Consider the following 23531-nt stretch of genomic DNA (forward strand, 5'->3'; position numbering starts at 1 on the left):
GTGATAATTTTCTGGTTCCAATTGATAGCCATTCGAAATGGCTGGAGGTACGGCATATGGGGTCATCTACAACTACAGAGCATACATTTGATGAATTGCAGGATATTTTTGCATGCCATGGCCTGTCCGATGAAATGATGTCAGATAATGGGCCGCAATTTCGGTACATGCAATTTGTGAATTTTGCCAGACACAACGGTATCAAAACACACATTGGTAGCACCACATCATCCTGCTTCAAATGATGCAGCTGAAAGGTCGTCAGGATTGTCAAGGAGACTTTGCTGAAACAAGTTCTACAGACTGGATCATTGGTGAGCATGAAGCCCAGGTTAGCGAATTTTCTTTTAAAATATAGAGCTACGCCCCATTCTACAACAGGGTACACACCTGCTGAATTATTGATAAAGCATAGGCTGAGGACGCATCTCAGTTTATTGGAACCGAATTTGTCTGATAAGGAAGAGAAGGCACAATCGATGCAGAAACATCATTATCATTCCAGTATTAAAGAGCAGTGCTTTCAGAAGGGTAATCAGGTCAGAGTTCTCAGTCCGTCGAAAAGGGCAAGTCTATGCGAATGGGACATTGGTACAATTATTCGGGTATGTGGCACCAAGCAGTACTTGGTCAAAATTGGTGAATATATCAACAAGGTTCTTGTGGATCAAATGTTTCTAGCGAGTGATGCACCTTCGGTACCACGAGTAGATGATTACGAGCCTGACTTGGATGATGATCAAAGTGAGTTAGCAGGCCCAAGTACTTCAACAGTCACAACATCCATATCCCCACCAACTCAGATGCAGCCAACTGAAGGCGGTTTTGTGGTATGGGACAATCTCAGAGACATTGTATCTTCGGGGGGGCAGCGGGGGAGAAAGTGGAGTTGGGGTTCAGATCAGCAAGGAAATGCAAACCAACTAGACAGGATATTGATAACTGGGAATATCAAGATCTTAGGAAGAAAGCTAACACCAGGATTGATGTAAGGGTCTTAAGGAAACTCAAGAGGACACAGGAAGATAGAGGTCAGGAATCCTGGGCCACACGCCCTGAAAACAAAAATTCCCAAGACGGTCTCTGGAGTCAAATAAGAATATAGAACATGGGCATAGCCAGCCAACTGCAAAGAAATGGAGGTCGGAACAGGAGGATTCTAAAAGCTTACAACAAGATACTCAGACTTAGTAGTCGAATTTGTAAAATTGTAATCATGATAAATAATCTTTTGAAATATTGTATAAATACCATGCTTCTAAAAAAAGGGGAAGCAGTATAATGTATGCACCTGTGAATATGCACATAGGTTTGTAGAGCTGTTGAACCGAAAGAGTTGTAGAGCTGTTGAATTGAGTGGCTTAGCCAGTTACATGATGTTCACAAGACTCAATAAAACCCCAGTCATTTGGGTTTCCAGGATCCAAAATGAGGTATGTGGTTGTGAGCTTCATGGATGAACTGATAACATGTAGTATGATTATAAAACCTTAATTAATAAACCAACTAGTTCTTAATAACAATAGCAATAAGAACCCATGAAGTAAATACATTACACTGACCGCTAAACTGCTCCCCTGCTGCTTCCCTGTACATATCGGAGCCTATGGGTCTGAACAAACCCCACGTCTATCCAGGTTCACTATTACTGAAAGAATTAACAAAGAGTTGTGTCGTTTGTTATTTTTGCTTTGAGGTGGTGTAGTTATTAATGTTCTGTAAAGTACTGTGATCTACTGCACTGTCTGTTGCTACTGCTTTTCTGTCATTTTTAAGGTAACTGTCCTGTAGTTGATAGTCTAAACATCAATCTGATGTGTGTATATTCTATCATTTTCCAAAGACTAGGGCTCATGTCATATCCAGTAGTATATATACACCTGGAACTCCCTGGCCCAAGGCTGCCCAAAGTGGAGGAAAAGCATCCGGGAAGGCACTGAATACCTTGAGTCTCTTCGCCAAGAGCAAGCTGAAGCCAAGGGTCGACAGCGGAAGGAGCGCGCGGCAACCCAGGCACCCCACCCACACGTTGCTCCAACCACTATCTGCCCCATCTGTGACAGAGACTGTAGGTCCCGCATTGGTCTATTCAGTCACCTGAGGACTCATTTTTAGTGAGGAAGCTAGTCATCCTCCACTCCGAGGGACTGTCTAAGAGAAGAAGAAATACAGTAAGTCTTTTTTTTCACCCTTGGGCTTGCTAAATTAGCCGATGATGCCTGTATAAAGTCACCCTCTGGTTCAAAGGGAGGAAGGGGTTATTTATGGGAGTAGTCTTTGATGCAGTTTTTTTTTGCTTTTGCATTTGAAAGTATTGCATAAATATATCTGATCTCCAAAGACAATCACCTGAATATTCATCCATTCCACATCCTCAGTATTACACATTGCCCTCTTGTTCTGCACTCTTCCACTGACACTAGCCAGGAACCTCATTCTTCCTGTGGTTTTAATTATCGCAATCTATACGTAGCCTTATAATCTCCAATCCAACTACCAAGTATTTATACAGTATATTTTTTAAGGAGTTAATCAATGCGGTATTAGATAATTTTACTGTTCCACAGGTATACTACTCTGTGGAGGAAACAATCTTCTAAGATTGAGCTTTGCTTGAAGCTTGTTTAAACCTTTAAGTCTGTGCTTACAGTTGAAGCTAAATGACCTGCTTGCAGCTAAAGCATTTATGCTTCACAGCATTTTACAGACTTGCATCATGTGTTTTTCAATCTTTTTTTCTCCAATGAAAACAAGTTCAGTTCCAGGAATCTTTCTTTAGAACTGTGAATTCTATGTCTCAGTATAATCCTTGTCAGTCTTCTAACTAATAAACCAATGTCCTTTTGAAAGTGCGGTTTCTAAAATTGCAGGTAACATTCCCGATACAGCTTGACCAGTGTTCCACATTCGATTAGAATAACTTCTTATAACTACCTTAAATGCTCACAAAATGGATCCTAACATTTGAATAGCTTCTTTGATAATAGTCTCACATTGATTAGAAACTTTCAGTGAATGATTAATAATCACACGCAAAATCTTCTGTTTCTCTGCCTTCGATAATAAACACTTTGCATGCATACACATGCATTGTACATTATTTTTATTCCTCATTTTAAATATGTTCTCCTCCCCATCTCTCCTGAAGGCATTGATTCTTTGCTGGGTCCATTCCACAAGAGTTGGATGCCCGTTGGTATTTTGCCCAAGTGGCTATTATTCATGCTTATGCCTTGACAGGGAGTATCTGCAGGCTACCCAACCATGTGAGGCATAACATGATCCTGTCCTCAGAGGGTATACATTCATTTTCAGAAGTGATCCGAAGTGTGGAGCATGAGAGAAATATCTGCATTTAGGGATCACAGCACCAGGAACCTTGGATGATTTATTTTCTTCCTAAGGGTGCTAAGACCAAATGCAGCATCTATACTACCAACATGGCTGGTGTTAACTAATTTAGAGTAAACCTGGGAACGTTCTAATCATTGTGGTTCAGCTACCTACTGGTTAAACTGGCCATTGGGGGAGTGGCGTTATATTTATTATATACATTAAAATCCAGTGGCAATTCCTCAGTAGTCTAATTCGTTTTTTCTCTCATTTGTCACCTAGCCACAAGGTGTGCTATAATTAGTAGATTTTATAACACAGCAAGAAATACTCTCCTTCAAGTCACTAATTAATACTGTCAACAGCCAGGGACCCAGAACATGTGTCTCCCAGACAGGGTTGTTTCAGAGTGGGCGAAACTAAATCGCATCGCACTGCAGAATCTTAGTACATTATTGTAGTGCATGATAAGCTACTTAGTGTTACATAGTGTCATATATAGGACATATACACATTATTACTCAAACTGAATCAAGAGATATCAAGAAAATTGTATGTTTTGATATCAGTACAACTCTGAGAAGAGAATATTACTATTAAGTCTGCAGACTGCACCAAGCCTGAAAACCATTTTCACCTTTACTAAATAAAAATAACATGTAAATTGAATGTGTGTCTTCTGCTTTAATCTTTCTCACTTGTGTCATTGAGGTTGTTGTGACGTACATCAGCAGATGACTGAACTGAACTCACCATCGTTATGTCCCTCACACAGCAGTTGCAAAAACCGAAACAAATCCCGAGTAAATTCATCATTCTGCAATACCTTTTCAGCTGGAAAGGTAAAGAAAAGTGATAGTCTAATAGTGAAAGAAATCCCAGCACTTGGCACACCACAATAGAAACCAATTGTAATCAGTACTTAAGCATCATGGAAGTTAACAACTTCACACAGCACTGTAAAATAAAATGCCACATTACATCATTTTAAGGCTGTGTATTGATTTTATTTTAAAATTCTTTAGTTAATTAACTGTACAAAAATAGTTTTATGTCAGAACATTTTGTGATCAGACGAATTTTAGATTTTTGACATATAAAATTTGTATCACAATTGAGTTTCTTGCACACTTTCGCACAGGCTTAACTTATTTTTTATGGAGTAATTGTTTAGATGACAATAAATACAAAATCAATGTTATTGCAAACATGGATTTTGAATTTTGATGCTTTTTAAAAAAAACACACAAAGCTCTAAAATGCACCATAGTGCATTAAAAAATAATTTAAAATTGAAACCAAACATATTTAAAGAAAACATAATCTTTGTATTCAACCTTATTTTAAAGTGCATTTTTCATTGACAGACATCAATAACTTGCAATCCAAGAATTCTAATTTGCAAAACATTTTCAAATGTTATCCTCAATGCAAGCCACACAATAAGCAGTTTTAATGGACCAGAAAAAAAACTGCATTGTAACATCCATTGACCCATTATAGAATGATTATGCCCATATTTAAAATAGAAACCATGTGTTAGTATTTTTTTCTAGTCCACACTCCGTCAGTTTTGCCATTCAAAAATAAATATCCAAACCATGTATTTACCATGTTCACGAACAATGACTGTGGATCAATGGTTTTAGGGTTCAAGGGAGAGGAGAAAAAAATGCGAGTAAATGGTTTATTAATAAAACATTTAAAGAAAAAAATAGTGAGACATTAGCCATAAAAATATGATGAACTTGTAATACTACAAGTTAAACTCAACAATGGGAACACAATAATTATAAAATAATGAAGGAACAATTAAAGAGCAACAATTTCAAGGAAATAATGTATTAACAATTGTGTATTTCTGCAAGATAAACTATTATTGTTCTGATGAAAAGATGAAAGATGCAGTTCTTACGTGTTCCATCTTCAGTCACCATTCCCAAACCTTCTGCTTTGTTTTGTCTCTCAAAAGCATTCAAGTCAAGAACACTGAAATTGAATAAAGAGAAGAAACAAAACAGTACAAAATTTGCCGCTCTCATAATTGATAGATTGTGAAATCAGTAGATTTGATTGCTCCTTCAGTGACGATCAATTTCTCATCATATTAAAGTCAATTTATCATCATATAAAAAGGAATTATAACTGATTTAGTACAGGAATGTGCCACCCACAAAATCCTGTGGACATTCTGTTACTTGAACTCATGTTTTACAGGTCTTTGTCACATAAGACCTGGCTGTCTTGAAGATTTGTATCATTCATTCTTGGGATGTGGGCATCACTTTTATTGCCCATCCCTGATTGCCCTGAGAAGGTGATGGGCCATCTTCTTGAATTGCTGCAACTGGGTGGCCACTTCAGAGGGCAGTTCAGAGTCAACCACATTGGTGACACACATAGGTCAATGGAAAGTTTCCTTCCCTGAAGGGCATTAATAAACCAGTTGGGCTTTTACAACAATCCAACAGCTTCATGGTCACATTTACTGATGCAAGCTTTTTACACCATTTCCAGACTTTATTAAACTAAATTCAAATTCTCAAACTGGTTCGGGTTTAGGGTTAGGGTTAAGATTAAAGTGGGATTTGAACTCAAGTTCTCCAAATTATTCGTCCAGGCCTCTGGATTATTGGTCCAGTAACATAATCATTACATTACCGTACCCATATTAGTAATAAAGAAAGACTTGCATTTATATAGTGCTTTTCACGACCACCGGGCATCTCACAGCGCTTTACAGCCAATGAAGTACTTTTGGAGTCTATTCACTGTGGTAATGTGAGAAATGTAAGGACTGATAGTACGATTAAAGTAGAATAACTTGCGATTTACACCACGGATATGCAAAACAGGTGATATAATTTGTGAACTATAATTATATTTGAATTCCAAAGAAATATGAAGTTGTAGTCTATTTGAAAGTCTTGTTTTACCTAGGAACATGATGGATAATTCTGGTACTATACAATTAGTGATCTCATCTCTCTATAGATGTCTGAAGGCCAAGGTCCAACATAAAAATCGCGACCTAAAGAACAGATGGTGAGTGGAGAAAGCGCAGGGGATACAGCCACTAGCCGACAACCACGACATGTGTGGATTTTTTAGTGCAATCAAGACCACCTACGGCCCAAGCATCCAAGGTCCTACCCCACTGCTGGCCAAGAACGGAGATATACTCATCAAGGATAGAAAGGCAGTCAGTGCCCGCTGGAAGGAGCACTTCGAAGATCTCCTTAACCGAGACTCTGTCTTCGACATGAGTGTCCTCGACTCCATCCCGCAGAATGCTAGCCACCACCATCTCAGACAACCCCAGCCCGGCATGAGGTTGAAAAGGCCATCTGACAACAACAAGGCCTCAGGAGCAGATGGAATCACCGCCGAAGCATTAAAGCATAGCGGACAAGCACTATTGGCACGAATCCATGAACTCATTTCTCTTATCTGGAAGGAGGAAAGCATGCCAGGGCATCTCAGAGATGCTGTAATTGTAACCATCTTCGAGAAAGGTGACAAGTCCGATTGCGGTAACTACTGAGGAGTTTCCCTGCTGTCTGCCACAGGGAAACTCATTGCAAAAATGCTCCTCAATTGCCTTCTGTGGCTGAAGTGTTCCTCCCAGAGTTGCAATGCAGATTTCGCCCACTAAGGGGCACAATGGACATGATCTTCACCGTGCGACAAATCCAAGAGAAATGCAGGGAGCAGCACCAACCTCTGTACATGGCCTTCTTTGACCTCACAAAGGCCTTCGACACTATCAACTGTGAGGGATTATGGAGTATACTCCTCAAATTCGGCTGCCCTCAAAAGTTTGTCATCCTCCGCCTGCTCCACGACGACATGCAAGCCGTGATCGTGACCAACGGATCCACCACAGACCCAATTCACGTACGGACCAGGGTCAACCAAGGCTATGTCATCGCACCAACACTCTTCTCGATCTTCCTTGCTGCAATGCTCCATCTCACTCTCAATAATCCATGCTGGACTGGAGCTAATCTACAGAACAAATGTTAAACTGTTCAACCTCTATCGCCTCCAGTCCAGATCCAAGGTTGTCCCATCCTCTGTCATTGAATTACGACGCTTGCATTTGCGCACACTCAGAGGTCAAACTCCAAACCATCGTCAACACCTTCACCGAAATGTACGAGAGAATGGGCCTTACATTAAACATCCGTAAGACAAATGTCCTCTACCAACCTGCCCCCGCCACACAGTACTGCCCCCTGATTATCAAATCCATGACTAGGCCTTGGGTATATTTTCTATACCTCAGGAGCCTACTGTCGATGATGAAGTCCAACACCACCTCAGTGTGCCAGTGCAGCCTTCGGTCGTCTGAGGAAGAGAGTGTTTGAAGACCAGGACCTCAAACACAGTACCAAGCTCATGGTCTACAGAGCAGTAGTGATACCTGCCCTCCTATATGCCTCAGAGACATGGACTATGTACAGCAGGCACCTCAAAGCACCAATGCTGCCTCCACAAGATTCTGCAAATTCATTAGCAGGATAGGCGCACCAATGTCAATGTTCTTGCTCAGGCCAACATCCCCAGCATCGAAGCATTGACCACGCTCGATCAGCTCCGATAGACGAGCCACATCGTCCGCAAGCCTGATACTAGACTCCCAAAACAAGCGCTCTACTCAGAGCTACGACACCACAAGCGAGCCCCAGGTGGGCAGAGGAAACACTTCTAGGACACCCTCAAAGCCTCCTTGAAAAAGTGCAACATCCTCACCGACACCTAGGAATCCCTGGCCCAAGACCACTCAAAGTTAAAGAGAAGCATCCAGGAAGGGGCCGAACACCTCGAGTCTGTTCACCGGGAAACCAAGCACAAACAGCAGAAGGAGCGCATGACAACCCAAGCACCCCACCCACTCGTCCCTTCAACCACCGTCTGCCCCACCTGTGACAGAGACTGTAGGTCCTGCATTGGACTCACCAGTCACCTGAGAATTCATATCAGTGTGGAAGCAAGTCATCCTCGACTCTGAGGGACTGCCTAAGAAGAAGGAGGATCAAACTGCCACGCAGCAGTTCAAGAAGGTCCACTACCATCTTTTTACGTCAACCAGCGAATGAATAAAAGAAGCGTTAATGCAAGCCAGGTGTCATCTTATCTTTAGTTTAAGCGACGAAGACTCAGGAAATGTATAAATAAGCTTGACTTTACATGACTGAAATACCAATAGGCAGGAGCTTAAAAACTTGGCACAATGACATATGGTTATTGTTCATTTTGTTCTTTTACCTGCAGAAACGCATTAGTCCAGACAGACTTCTGAAAAAACCACTTTCTTTCTTCGCCTTCAAATAGTCCAACATTATCTAAAGAATAGAAGCTGTGTTATTTCTGCATTTGCAAGTGTTTACATTTCTAAATAAATATTGGCAATTAAACAAATAAGTTTTGTTAATCTCCATGGAATATGCTTAACAAATGGTATTAGTAGTTTCCTTCCATCTTTCATCATTCCTATCATTACAATGATTTGTTTCAAACCAATTTCACAACTTAATTTTCTTTATAAGTTAGAATACGGGGCTTACAGTTCAAGACGATCTTAACAAATATAAGTAAACAGTATATTTGAAAGTAGAGCAGTATTTTAAATGCACTAGTCAGTGAAGAATGGGTGATGCAGATCTTTTAATAGCAAATCCACACAAGGTGTACTTTACCCGCTGGACATCAGGGTTGCCACCATTCAGAATGGCAATACCAAGCTTCAAGGTTGTCATCACCATGTGGCCTAATACACCTGTTAAACAGTTAAAATATTATTATGAAGGTCAAAACCAAGACTAAAGTAAAGTCGAGTAGCAAAATGAACACACCTATAACAGAACAGTGTTGTCTAAAATGGTACTCATCTACTCCTCGCATTTCAACTACAGAACAGAATTAAAGCCTACAATTGCTTTAGCAAATTCAGCAATATTGGACATAATTGGGCTTCATTTGCTGCCTGTTCATAGCCAATGGGCAAATAATCCAGCCCAGTTTAATTTAAAATGTCAATGCAGTACCTTTGCTTGAACTGATCATTTGTAAAACCATCTCAGCTGCCGCACGCTGGTGAAGCCTTGCTTGTTGATAAAGTGTCATCTGTTTCTCCATTTCCTTTTCCTTGTGGAACACAAAATGCACAGAACAATTTTAATACAGTGTTCGGAGGAGCTATGCAGCTTTCATTTCAAGTTTGCAGAACTGAAATACATTGTGTATATATGACATTTTATTGTACAATTTGTAATAATGCACAATAAAAGAGAAATATTACTAGAATAATTTTATTTATACCACTCCAAGTAAAATACAAGTATTATATATGATTTAACAAAGAACAATCATTCCACACTACCATTTATTTTAAATCTTCCAACTACTTGGAACAGATGCTGAAGGGAGGCCTGCAGTGAATAAAGGAAATAAATCCCCACCAACCCATGTCCCCACTTGCCCCAAACTAGAAAAGGTTGCTGGTGCTCCATGGGGATTTAGTAGTCTTTTGACCGGCTGCTGGCACCCGAGATTCTAGCCCCTATTTCCCCGATGCTCCCATAACAACATGCATTGGGAGTACACTAAAATTGTGCTAATGAGCTGATTTGACATTAAGGGACAGATGTGGGACTGCACTGTCGGATTACATAATCAGCCCGATGTGTCTTTTTAAAAAAAAATGTGCACTTTCCTGTAAGTAATCAAACATACAAACGTTAACAAAACCTCAAAGCTTAAAAGAATGGATGTGCTCCCCTTCCTGCTATTTAAAAACTCATTCCTTCAGAAACAATTTTGCAGTATCACTCTCACTGTGACCAATAAAACAGAATTAGCAAATCTCTGTCTTCTATTACAACCCTATCCCGTTCCGACCACTGCGATGTGGGCAACGATGCATGTGATGGTCTTCGGACCTGAATTTTACACAAGTGAAGGGGGGGAGTTTTAACTTTTGGTAATAGTGTAAATGATTGGCTGCCCAATTATACACTCCTCCCGATTGTCCACCCTTCCCGATTTTCATTTCCATTAACTTCACTGTAACCAATAATCGGGAGAGTGTATAATGGGGGCTGATCTGATATCGTCCCATTTCCACTATCTCCAAAAGTTAAAAATTTAACCCCAAGAGGTGGCAATTAATTTGGAACCTGTAAAATCCAGAGCACCCCAACTTCACTTGAAATAGAGGTTCTGGAAACAATTGGGAACTGGAGATGGAATCTATCAGGATTATTGCTTTGGTACATGTGGAAAATACAGTGCTGTGCTCCTTGAATTACTTGGAGCTAGCGTAGAAAACTGTTGCCAACATAATCACTTCATAGATGCAAAAAAAGTAATAAAACAACAGGTTCAGGGAGTGTAGTTCCATCTATGGATGTGTTATACTACTTTTCTAACCTCAAAAACTGAGGAATATTGGGCCCAAGTTTCGGGCCGCGCCGTGACCTGGATGCCCGTTTTTCGCGCCACAAAGTGCGCCTAAAGAAAACTTACAGATTCTCCGGCTCCCTGCTGGTCCTCTTGGGTCGGGCGCGGCGCAGCACGAGCTGTGGGGGGCGGAGCTAGGTCCCTGCGCCGAAAACAGTGCCGGGACCTCTGCACATGCGCGCTACAGTGGGCGCACATGTGCAGTAGCTTCAGGCGCCCAAAACTGTGTGGGAGGGGCCCAAAGCACGCAGCCCCTAGCCCTGGCCGAATGGCCTCACTGGGGCTGCGTGCATAAGGCTGCCTCCCACGCCCAGCTCCTGCTTCCTCCCGACCCGACTTGACTCCCGCTTCCCCCCCGCCCCCGGACCGGACCCGACACCGACCCGACTCCCGCTTCCCCCCCCCCAACCCCCACACCCGACCTGACCTCCCTCTCCCTCCCGCCCCACCCCTCCGCCCCCCCCGACCCGACCCGCGTTCCCGACCCGACCTGACCCAATGCCACCTACCTGTAAATCTGGTGCTGGGTACGGGCCCTGCCTGAAGTCTTGGGCCCGTTCAGACTCCCCCGCCCCCCCCCCCCTCCCTTCTCCTTTGCCCCCCCCTCTCCTTTTCCCCCCCTTCTCCTTTCCTTCTCCTTTCCCCCCTTCTCCTTCCTCTTCTCCCCCCCTTTCCCCTTCTCCTCCCCCCCTTTCCCTTTCTCCCCCCCTTCCCCTTCTCCTCCCCGCCCCCTTCTCCCCCTTCCCTCCCTCTTCTCCCCCTTCCCTCCCTCTTCTCCCCCTTCCCTCCCCCTTCAAGACATTAGCTTGGATGATGTGCAATCTATATGGGTAGAGCTGCAGAACACCAAAGGGCAAAAAACGTTAGTAGGAGTTGTGTACAAACCTCCAAACAGTAATAGGGATGTTGGGGAGGGCATCAAACAGGAAATTAGGGGTGCATGCAATAAAGGTGCAGCAGTTATAATGGGTGACTTTAATATGCACATAGATTGGGCTAGCCAAACTGGAAGCAATACGGTGGAGGAGGATTTCCTGGAGTGCATAAGGGATGGTTTTCTAGACCAATATGTTGAGGAACCAACTAGGGGGGAGACCATCTTAGACTGGGTGTTGTGTAATGAGAGAGGATTAATTAGCAATCTCATTGTGCGAGGCCCCTTGGGGAAGAGTGACCATAATATGGTGGAATTCTGCATTAGGATGGAGAATGAAACAGTAAATTCAGAGACCATGGTCCAGAACTTAAAGAAGGGTAACTTTGAAGGTATGAGGCGTGAATTGGCTAGGATAGATTGGCGAATGATACTTAGGGGGTTGACTGTGGATGGGCAATGGCAGACATTTAGAGACCGCATGGATGAATTACAACAATTGTACATTCCTGTCTGGCGTAAAAATAAAAAAGGGAAGGTGGCTCAACCGTGGCTATCAAGGGAAATCAGGGATAGTATTAAAGCCAAGGAAGTGGCATACAAATTGGCCAGAAATAGCAGCGAACCTGGGGACTGGGAGAAATTTAGAACTCAGCAGAGGAGGACAAAGGGTTTGATTAGGGCAGGGAAAATGGAGTACGAGAAGAAGCTTGCAGGGAACATTAAGGTGGATTGCAAAAGTTTCTATAGGTATGTAAAGAGAAAAAGGTTAGTAAAGACAAACGTAGGTCCCCTGCAGTCAGAATCAGGGGAAGTCATAACGGGGAACAAAGAAATGGCAGACCAATTGAACAAGTACTTTGGTTCGGTATTCACTAAGGAGGATACAAACAACCTTCCGGATATAAAAGGGGTCAGAGGGTCTAGTAAGGAGGGGGAACTGAGGGAAATCTTTATTAGTCGGGAAATTGTGTTGGGCAAAGTGATGGGATTGAAGGCCGATAAATCCCCAGGGCCTGATGGACTGCATCCCAGAGTACTTAAGGAGGTGGCCTTGGAAATAGCGGATGCATTGACAGTCATTTTCCAACATTCCATTGACTCTGGATCAGTTCCTATGGAGTGGAGGGTAGCCAATATAACCCCACTTTTTAAAAAAGGAGGGAGAGAGAAAACAGGGAATTATAGACCGGTCAGCCTGACCTCAGTAGTGGGTAAAATGATGGAATCAATTATTAAGGATGTCATAGCAGTGCATCTGGAAAATGGTGACATGATAGGTCCAAGTCAGCATGGATTTGTGAAAGGGAAATCATGCTTGACAAATCTTCTGGAATTTTTTGAGGATGTTTCCAGTAAAGTGGACAAAGGAGAACCAGTTGATGTGGTATATTTGGACTTTCAGAAGGCTTTCGACAAGGTCCCACACAAGAGATTAATGTGCAAAGTTAAAGCACATGGGATTGGGGGTAGTGTGCTGACGTGGATTGAGAACTGGTTGTCAGACAGGAAGCAAAGAGTAGGAGTAAACGGGTACTTTTCAGAATGGCAGGCAGTGACTAGTGGGGTGCCGCAAGGTTCTGTGCTGGGGCCCCAGCTGTTTACATTGTACATTAATGATTTAGACGAGGGGATTAAATGCAGTATCTCCAAATTTGCGGATGACACTAAGTTGGGTGGCAGTGTGAGCTGCGAAGAGGATGCTATTAGGCTGCAGAGTGACTTGGATAGGTTAGGTGAGTGGGCAAATGCATGGCAGATGAAGTATAATGTGGATAAATGTGAGGTTATCCACTTTGGTGGTAAAAACAGAGAGACAGACTATTATCTGAATGGTGACAGATTAGGAAAAGGGAAGGTGCAATGAGACCTGGGTGTCATGGTACATCAGTCATTGAAGGTTGGCATGCAGGTACAGCAGGCGGTTAAGAAAGCAAATGGCATGTTGGCCTTCATAGCGAGGGGATTTGAATACAGGGGCAGGAAGGTGTTGCTACAGTTGTACAGGGCCTTGGTGAGGCCACACCTGGAGTATTGTGTACAGTTTTGGTCTCCTAACTTGAGGAAGGACATTCTTGCTATTGAGGGAGTGCAGCGAAGATTCACCAGACTGATTCCCGGGATGGCGGGACTGACCTATCAAGAAAGACTGGATCAACTGGGCTTGTATTCACTGGAGTTCAGAAGAATGAGAGGGGACCTCATAGAAACGTTTAAAATTCTGACGGGTTTAGACAGGTTAGATGCAGGAAGAACGTTCCCAATGTTGGGGAAGTCCAGAACCAGGGGTCACAGTCTGAGGATAAGGGGTAAGCCATTTAGGACCGAGATGAGGAGAAACTTCTTCACCCAGAGAGTGGTGAACCTGTGGAATTCTCTACCACAGAAAGTAGTTGAGGCCAATTCACTAAATATATTCAAAAGGGAGTTAGATGAAGTCCTTACTACTCGGGGGATCAAGGGTTATGGCAAGAAAGCAGGAAGGGGGTACTGAAGTTTCATGTTCAGCCATGAACTCATTGAATGGCGGTGCAGGCTAGAAGGGCTGAATGGCCTGCTCCTGCACCTATTTTCTATGTTTCTATGTTTCCCTCCCTCCCCCTGCCGCCCCTCTCTCCCTCTACCTCCCTCCCCTCACTGTCAGAAACATAGACACTGACAGACAGAGAGTGAGAGACACAGACAGACAGACAGACAGAGAGATAGAGACACTGACAGAGACACACTGGGGGGGGCATCCCAGCACGCTGTTGGAGGGCTCCCGGTGCTGCAGTCGGTAAGTAGAAAATGTTTTATTTATTGATTTAAAAAAAAAAATTTCTTATTAATTTTTTTTGATTGATTTATTGGTTGATTTATTGATGTTTTATCATTTATTATTGATGATGGCTCTTTATTTGTAAAACTGAAGTGTTTAATGTTTGTAAACTTCCCTTTAAACCCCCCTCCCCCCATTCCCTACGCCTGATTTGTAACCTACGCCTGATTTTCTAAAGTGTAGACAAGGTTTTTTCGAGCATACAAAAATCTTCACTTACTCCATTCTAAGTTAGTTTGGAGTAAGTTTTCACTGCCGAAACTTTGAAAACAGGCGTAAGTGGCCGGACACACACCCTTTTGAAAAAAAAATTCTGTTCCAAAGTGAAACTGTTCTAACTGACTAGAACTGGAGCAAACTAAATGCCAAGAATTTGAATTTCTAAGATACTCCGTTTGACACCAGTTGCTTCAAAAAATCAGGAGCAACTGAGGCCGAAACTTGGGCCCATGGAGTGGCATTTGTATTAATTTATGGGATGAGCTGGTTTTGGTCCCTTTACTCTGCTATATTTGTATAAATAGCAGGGTGTGACAGCATAGATAGGTGCCTGAGGTACCTTAAAGATTCAGGGAGAGTAATTCGGTCACGCCTCTGTTGCGACATTGTCCCGGGTGGAGTGGTACATTTTGCACCGGCAAATGGTTTGCGACTGCCGCCACAAAATTCATCAGCTGGGCCCGGAGTATGGAGCACAGAACCAGGGGAGGGCACACCTCTTTTAGGGCACTAGGCTGGCTGAGTCACTGAAAAATCTGAGCTAAACAGCCGGCCCGGGAGCGCCCTAACAGAGGCTTCCGTGGAGAAAAAAAAAACTGACAAAAACCCACCAAAAACATTCCCAATTCATTACTGATGTGACCCCAACATAAATCACAAAAAGATAAAAAAACAATCACACTTACCTGAGGTAGACATTTGGTTAATCACTTCGGCCGGTACAGTTTGGAATGCCAGCTTTCACTGGTGTTCCTACTAGGGGGTGCAAGGGATCACTACGGAGCCGGTACGATCCAAATATCGAGCTGGTGTCGTAACCAGAGGCGTTGCACACCGGCTCACCTCTCCTGGGCGGTACTGCTCTGCGCCCCCGCAAACCCTGCACCAAATGAGCCGGCGGGTCGCTGAAAGCTGGCCGTACGGGTGTAAGTGCTTTCCACTACCACTGCCGCCCCTCCGGGGTGCTAATAGGGGCGGTAAAAGACCAAAAATCCAGCCCTCATTATTTCATTGGCTGATCAATTAGCTTACTCAGTACACAATTATTACAAATTATTACACAAACATTACACTTGGGCTTAATTTTTGAAACCTTGCTTTTATTAACTTACTTCAAAGGTTTTATCTTTCTCTTCATCTTCCTCGTCAGCAACTTGGCAGCTCTAAATATTGAGTCAAAGATGAAAGCATTAGGATTAAATGCTTTTAAAATCTAATTTTCTCCAGCAATTCTGTCAAGTATTGCACTGACTTCATAAAACAAGCTTTGCAAAGAATAAGAAGTAAAAACAGAGAATGCTGGAAATCTCAGCGGGTCAGGCAGCATCTGTGGCGAGAAATACAAAGTTAACGTTTCGGGTCGCTATGACTCTTCGTCAGAACTGGCAAATGTTCGAAAAGAGCACATACTTAAGCACTGAAAGGGGGAGGGGAAGAAAACAAAAGGGAAGGTCTGTGATAAGGTGGAAGGCAGGAGAGATTAGAGAGACAAAAAGGATGATGGGCCAAATTATGGTAATGCTGGAGGTTAGAAAAAGGTTCATGTGGAGAGGGTGTGAATGGTGAATGGCGGAATAATGACCAGCTGCCATTAGAGACAAAGAGAAAAAAAGAGAAGTAAGAAGAAAAAAACATAAGATTGTGGGGGGGGGGGCAGAAATTGTTGAACTCGATATTGCGTCCAGAAGGCTGTAAAGTGTCTAAATGAAAGATGAAGAGCTGTTCCTCGAGCTTGCGTTGAGCTTCATTGGAGCAGTGGAGGAGTCCGAGGACGGCGATATCAGAGTGGGAGTGGAGTAGAGAATTAAAGTGACAGGCGACCGGAAGCTCAGGGTCACACTTACGGACTGAATGGAGGTGTTCAGTAAAGCAGTCACCCAATCTACATTTGGTCTCCCCAATGTAGAGGAGAGCAGTGAATATAATATAAGAAGTGTTTCTTTCACCAGCATCACTATTTTTCACCTTCAAGAGCACAAGACTCACAAAATACTCCCAACTATCCAACCTTGGTGTAAAAGCAACCCACACTGAACGTGAAAATTTTCTAAGTCTTGCATTAATCATCCTTGTCATCAGGGCCGGATTAAGGGCCTGGGGCAAACTGATCCAAATGGGCCTGTAGTTATGTTTGTTCATGTTCATTACATTACGTATATGGTTCTGATTCTGAGTATGAAAACATAGGCCAGTATATTCAACAATGAAAGCATATATTCTGTATCAAGTAGGTATACTGGTTCTGGTAACATTGCAATACTAGATTCTTATACATAAATATGGTCTTGTTTTTCCTATCTTATTTTCTATTCAGCCGATTTGGGAGGCCTTATATTTTTTTTCCTACAATTATTTGGTGAGCCTATGTTCTTTGGTGGGCCAGGGGCTGCAGCCCCATCCGCCCCATGGTTAATCCGCCCCGCTTATGATCTCTAAACAAGACTGCCATTTTTACTTCAATGGTTCCTCTTTTTGTGTCATGGACTCGTGTTGACTGGGAACTGGTCTGAGACTGCCTAAACCCATTTTATTTAACAACTAGCAGGCTGATCTTAATTCAAAGTCCACTCCCACAGACTTCTACTGCACTGGACCATTTGGCACTCACTAATAATATTCTGGAGGAGCAGGAGTGTTTCCTCCTGGCCCAACAAGCTTATCTTTAAACGCATCACAATCTGTCTGCTCTCCCTACCCCCCGCGATCTCTCCCACGACCACCATCTGCACTCCACCCCACGATCTTCCCTCGACCACGATCGGCAGCCCCCCACTCCACAATCTTCTCTTGACCACCATCTCCAGCCCCCCCCCCCCAACGATATCTCCCTGACCACCATCTCCACACCCCATCGTGATCTCGCCCCAACCACCATTTCCACCCACCCCCTCTCCCTGATGGCGATCTCCATCCCTCCACTGGAACCCCTGACAACGATCACTTCCTGTCTGCTCCTCCATTGTGTCCTTCTGCTGCAGGCTTTCCCACCTGACAGGCAACCATCCTGTCAATCAGGCTGGCTGTCGAGTGGGAAACCTGGAGAAAAAATATTAAAAGATGTCATTCGGGAAACCCTTTCAAGTTTCCTGTCCATAACCCCTTCTACCCGTTCTGACTGTGCAGCACGGTAAATATTGGGACCGTTGTGTCTGCAACAATGTGGCTCACTGCAGTGTCTGAGGTTGGTGCTTCTTCAGGTCACAGAGCCTATGAATTTATAAACTCTTGTTAAGATGTCTGTAATCTGGCAAAGGAGGGCACAGTTTTTAGGCTTGAGGAAGGAGAATGTCTTGGCAATATGTGACACCTTACCTCCATTAAGGAATGCCTTCTGTAACCTAGATTGCATTTCATACAAACACATGCAGAGTGCCTTCAATCTTTCTAGTTTTTTCTAAATGGGGAACTGATCCACAGGCAAGGAAGTACCACAAGGCTCCTATTGCAAATCATCAGTCATGTGCCTCAGAACCTCCTGCCACTGTAAAAGTAGGAGGCTAAGATTGAAAGGGCAAATAACAGCGGGCATCAAGTGGAGGCAGAGTAGTCTTAAAAGTCTGGAGATCATCAACTTTGTTGCCAGTGAGATGTTTTCATCACTGATGGAATATGTGTGAAATGCTTGAACATTTTGGCTGCTGCTCCAAACCTGAGCCCATTACATCTATCTCCCTTTTTTCATTCTTGGCCCCTCTTTTCCCATCTACTTCCCATACTGTCACCCAGTCATACCATCTTTCATTTGTTACCTCTGGTACCTGCATCCACCACCACCATCTCGTCCCCCACATCCCAATTCCAATTCATCATTATTCCTCTGCTTTCCTGCTCTGGGCTTGAATCCCCCTTGGATAAGCCCACAGCTACCCTCTGCCTGTCAAGGCATTCTTCGAAGGGTCTACCGAGTCACCAATTGTTGCCGCCGTACAAATAACAACCCCAACTGCCCCATCCTCCCCTTTCAATTACCTCTCTACCTAGTGCACCTGCTGGGGGCTAATCTCATCAACCTCCTGGATGTTCTGCTCACTGCATACACCACTGTCCCTTGGACTCTGCCAACAAATCAACAACCATCACTTCTCTCGGCATTTCCCTCCAGAATATCCATTAATTGGTATTCAAGGCCTTTGCCATCCACAACCTTATTGTGGATGACTGCATTGACATCATTGACTAACACTTGGCTCATGGGTGGTGATTCTTTGTTCTTTATTGAAACCTCCATGCCTGGTTATACTTTCTACCATGGTAGCAGTGTGGGTCTTTTCACCAAATCGCATATTGGTTTCCCCCCCTGCTCCAATGCAACTTGTTGTTGACTGCCCTCACTTGGTTCCACTTTTACTTATCCAATTATAGCCAGAGAATGACCAGCAATGGCTTTCTTTCTCACTCTTCCCACTACTTCTGGAGTTTCCCCTAGGATCTAACCATGGCACCTTTTTCTTTATCATCTGCATGGTGACATCATCTAAAGACCTGGGAACAACTTCCACATGCTAAGGATACTATGCTCTACCTCTCCACCATTCTCCATATAGCTTACCTTTGCCATCATGTCTGCATATGCAAGGTATAAGGGGTCCTCTTCGATTGCACTGCAAAAGGTGATTTAAAGAGCATTTAATTCTGTAGAATTGTCATTTTTTTAGTTTTGTTTACATAAAATATCTGATTTAAACAATCCTATTTTTTAAAGTTGACAACATTTGAAATTTGGGGGGACCTTTTTAAATGGTCAATCATCAACTTTTCTCAGTCTTTTAGATCAGGATGAGTTCTTGGTGAAGGCTTAAGATAAGGAGCAATTTCAATAAAAGTACTCACCCTCTTCATATCAATCATAAAATAAGCAGAAATAAGAATAGCTGGTACAAGATTCTAAATAGCTCTCCTTTCTCAGGTTACTTCTACCCTTGTGGTGACTCAATATTTGCATCTCTGCTTCCCTCAAGATCGGCTCCGGAAGCCCAGATTATTGGAGATGCCAGGGTACATCCTAAAGGAGCTCCAACACCTGAAAAGAAATCCCTACTATCTGGGCATCGCTGCATTTTCAAAAGGATTTCTGGGTCCACATGTCTCCAGAGAAGCCTTCAGGCTAGAATAAAATGCTGGCAAGGGAATCGAAATGCTAGTGATACCCGCCCTCCTCTATGCCTCAGTGACATGGACTATGTACAGTAGGCACCTCAAACCACTGGAGAAGTACCACCAATGCTACCTCTGCAAAATCCTGCAAAGTAATTGGCAGGATAGATGCACCAACGTCAGTGTTCTCTCTCAGGCCAACATCCCCAGCATCGAGGCAATGACCACGCTCGATCAGCTCCGATGGACGGGCCACATTCTTCACATGCCCGATACTAGACTCCCGAAACAAGCGTTCTACTCAGAGCCCCGACATGGCAAGTGAGTCCCAGGTGGGTAGAGGAAATGCTTCAAGGGCACCCTCCTTGAAAAAAGGGAACATCTCCACCGACTCTTGGGAATCCCTGGCCCAAGACCGCTCAAAGTGGAGGAGAAGCGTCTGAGAAGGCGGCGAATGTTTCGGGTCTCTTTGTCGGGAGCACGCGGAAGACAAGTATGAACAGCGGAAGGGGTATACGACAAATCAAGCCCCCCATCCACCCGTCCCTCCACCCACCATCTGCCCCACCTGTGACAGAGACTGTAGATCCCGCATTGGTCTCATCAGTCTTCTAAGAATTCATTTTAGTGTGGAAGCAAGTCATCCTTGACTCCAGGGAACTGCTTAAGAAGACAACCTGTCATGGAGCACCTCTCAAGAAAATTGAGAGAACAGCAGGTGTTGATCCCACTGCAAGCTGGAACAACAGTGGTTTGTCCAACATTACCTATATTTAATACATTCCCAAAACATAGGAAGTGCTCTCTTTTATCTTCCCTTTTTGGTATTCTTCTTTGATTTTTTTTTTATCCAGCAACTACACCCAGTAAATGTTTATTTTGTAGTAACAACTTATACAAAAGCACAAGAATGTTACCTTCTTTCAGTGAGAGCACTACGACTGAAGTGCAATATAAGCTGATGAAGTGGATCAGGTTTGTCATCAGACACTTTCTCCTCCTCTTCTGCGGTGGTAGCCGGTTTCTAAGCACATTTAAAGCTTTGTTTTAGACCAGCGGATGTAAGACCAAGTGCTTAAACAATAAGTAGTACAATTTTATAGACTGTCGCTACCAGAGCAATCAGATTTAGTATCTGCTAGACTCATTAAAACCGTTAATTCCACTTTTCAAGTTAGAAGCTTTATCTAAGGTAATGGATAACAGCCAATACTGGATGTGACACTGCATCAGTTTTTTTTTTAAAACTAGAGATAACACTTCAATCACAAACTTTCTCTCCACTCATTAGTTTTGCATATTAAGCAGATTAGATGATCCTCACAGGGTTCCAAAGTGATTAAAAAAATCCATAGTACTTTGAATAAAGAAATGCATTTTGAAAAACTTACCCTATAAAGCATGCTCATATATTAGATGGCACAAATGTAGTTTAATTAAAAATGCAACAAATTACTTAAACAGCATTGATGAAACAGAGCAGTATTGTGTAAGGAACAATACTCCAGATAGGTCAAGAAAGAAGACAATAACTTAGTAAATTTTTACCTTCAAAATCCAGTCAACGTTAATCCCATGACAAAAGGTCAGAAAAAGGCTTCTATATGAAATTAAACCTTGCATGTGTCGTTGCCAAGCTCTCTGATATGGGAGTGAAATGTACTTGTATGATTCATCGGGGCGAGGGTGAAAACCAGGCAGATCAGGCTCCGATGACATCACTGGGGCCCCGACTGCAGTATAAACCCGAGACCTGAGTGGGGAATCGGTGGTGGATTCCGCGTAAAGTTGTTGGGAAATGGATTCAGGACCAGAAAGGTATGGAAAAGGATTTATATTTTGTTTCCTTGTGGGACAGGAGTCCGGACCCCACAAGGAAATGTTGGGACTTTCCCGCCCCAGGCATCCCTCCCCTCCCCCTTGCCTGACCACAATCCTGGAGAGATTTCCCACCCACCCCACTCCACTCCTGATGGTCTCTTGCTACCTGATTTTAACGGCCAGGCAGCCACTTGCCGCTGACTCCCAAGCCCTTTTGGTCAGGACATGCTGATGAGACACGGTCATTAAGATCGGCTGAGCCTTCCTGCTGCTGCTCCCGGACAGGCCAAACATTCCTAGGCCGCGGTCCCATCCGATACTTAAATCATGTCAATGCAAAGCGATTAAATCATTGATATTGCACCAATAAATTGTTCTCTGTCTTGTTATCTTTTTCCTTTCCTTTGAAAGCCTAGTATACAATCTTCCACCTTTCTGCTTGGCATTCTCCTCTCCATATTCTAAAGCACTCTGAATGTTCTTCAGTTTGAGGAGTGCTATGTAAATGAAAGGCTTTGTTACCGTTCAGTAAATCTGTGTTAATTGTAGGGAAACTACATTAAACTACAGGAAATTTCCCAGTTTTTATGCCAATTTTTTCTTATTTGTTCTCGATGTGGGTAATGTAGCCTGCATTCATTGTCTATCCCTAGCTGCCCCCAGACGGTGATGGGAGTTTTCTCCTTGAACTGCTGCAAACCTAGTGGTGATGGTGCTCCCATGATGGAATTAAGTAGGGAATTGTATGATACATAACTACTGACGATGAAGGAATAGTGACATATATCCCAGTTAGAATGGTGTGTGTAACTTGGGAGGGGAATTTGGAGGTGATGGTGTTCCCATGACATTGCTGCTCTCATCGTTCTTGGTGATAGAGGTTGCAGGGAACAAATGTAAGTTAACTTAGTGAGTTCATGTAGATCATACATACTAGAGCTGCAGTGTGCCCATGAGGGAAGGATTAGATACTGAATCCATTGGCATCTAGCGTGGGTGCTGTTCAGCTTTCTGTGGCAGCACCCACCCAGACAAATGGTGACTTTCTATCATACTCCTGATATGGATTGTGTAGATTGTGGACAGGTTTTGAGGGATCAAGAAGTGAGCCACTCAGCACAAAGTACCCAGCTTCTGCCCTGCTCTTATAACCATGGTTCTGATATGGTTGGTCCAATTAATCTCAGTCAATGGTGATCCCCAAGATGCTAATGGTAGGGGACACAGGTGGTGCTGTTGGAGTTCAGGAGAAGATGGTTGGGATGGTTGGGCCTTTTGTTCAAGATGGTCATTCCCTGGCACTTCTATGGTGCAATTGTTACCTGCCACTCATCAGCCCAAACTTGGATGTTATCCAGGTTCTACTATTGCGTGGCATGGATATGTTTCATTATCGGAGTAGTTGTGAACAGCGATAAGTACTGTAGAATCAACAACAAACAGCCTCACTCCTGACATTATGATGGATGGGAGATTATCTAAGTGTGGTTGGGCTTTCCTGACCAAGGTAGGTTATTTTAACCTTTCCAGTTAAACTATCGGTTCCCTTAACTATATATATACTTTTACACAAAATATTCACATTCACTTTATCTTGTAATTTGCAAGACAAGCCCCTGGATGTTTTTAATGCTGTTCCTTGTTTGATCCATTGCAAGGCATTTTTAAAGATTCATTTTCATGATGTGGGTGTCACTGGAAAGACTGGCATTTACTGCACATCCCTAGATGCCCTAAAAAGGTGATGGTGGCCTTCTTGAACCACTGCAGATGAAGATGCTTGCACAATGGTTTTAATTAGGGAGTTCCAGGATTTTGACACATCGATGATGAAAGAACAGAGATCTGGTAACAAGTCTGGATTAATTAATGATCTCGTAATGAAGGATCATCTTGGGAAGAGTGATC

The 23531-nt window shown here is 43.2% G+C and overlaps 1 protein-coding gene across 4 annotated transcripts in view; it reads right to left on the reverse strand.

The window, feature by feature from the left end:
• ryr3 (ryanodine receptor 3) overlaps positions 1–23531 on the reverse strand; it is a 561329-nt gene that overhangs the window by 56270 nt on the left and 481528 nt on the right. For 2 of the 4 annotated variants that reach the window (XM_070878982.1, XM_070878980.1), the window contains exons 75-83: positions 20720–20826; positions 19258–19309; positions 15821–15871; positions 9384–9483; positions 9036–9115; positions 8605–8681; positions 5249–5322; positions 4945–4962; positions 4087–4167 (exon numbers count right to left, since the gene is read on the reverse strand). In XM_070878982.1, coding sequence (XP_070735083.1) covers positions 4087–4167; positions 4945–4962; positions 5249–5322; positions 8605–8681; positions 9036–9115; positions 9384–9483; positions 15821–15871; positions 19258–19309; positions 20720–20826 — 640 coding nt within the window. The remainder of the gene's footprint in view (positions 1–4086; positions 4168–4944; positions 4963–5248; positions 5323–8604; positions 8682–9035; positions 9116–9383; positions 9484–15820; positions 15872–19257; positions 19310–20719; positions 20827–23531) is intronic. The other 2 variants (XM_070878983.1, XM_070878984.1) reach the window with 1 other exon arrangement.

This window comes from Pristiophorus japonicus, chromosome 4, assembly GCF_044704955.1.
Source record: "Pristiophorus japonicus isolate sPriJap1 chromosome 4, sPriJap1.hap1, whole genome shotgun sequence".
NCBI lineage: Eukaryota > Metazoa > Chordata > Chondrichthyes > Pristiophoridae > Pristiophorus > Pristiophorus japonicus.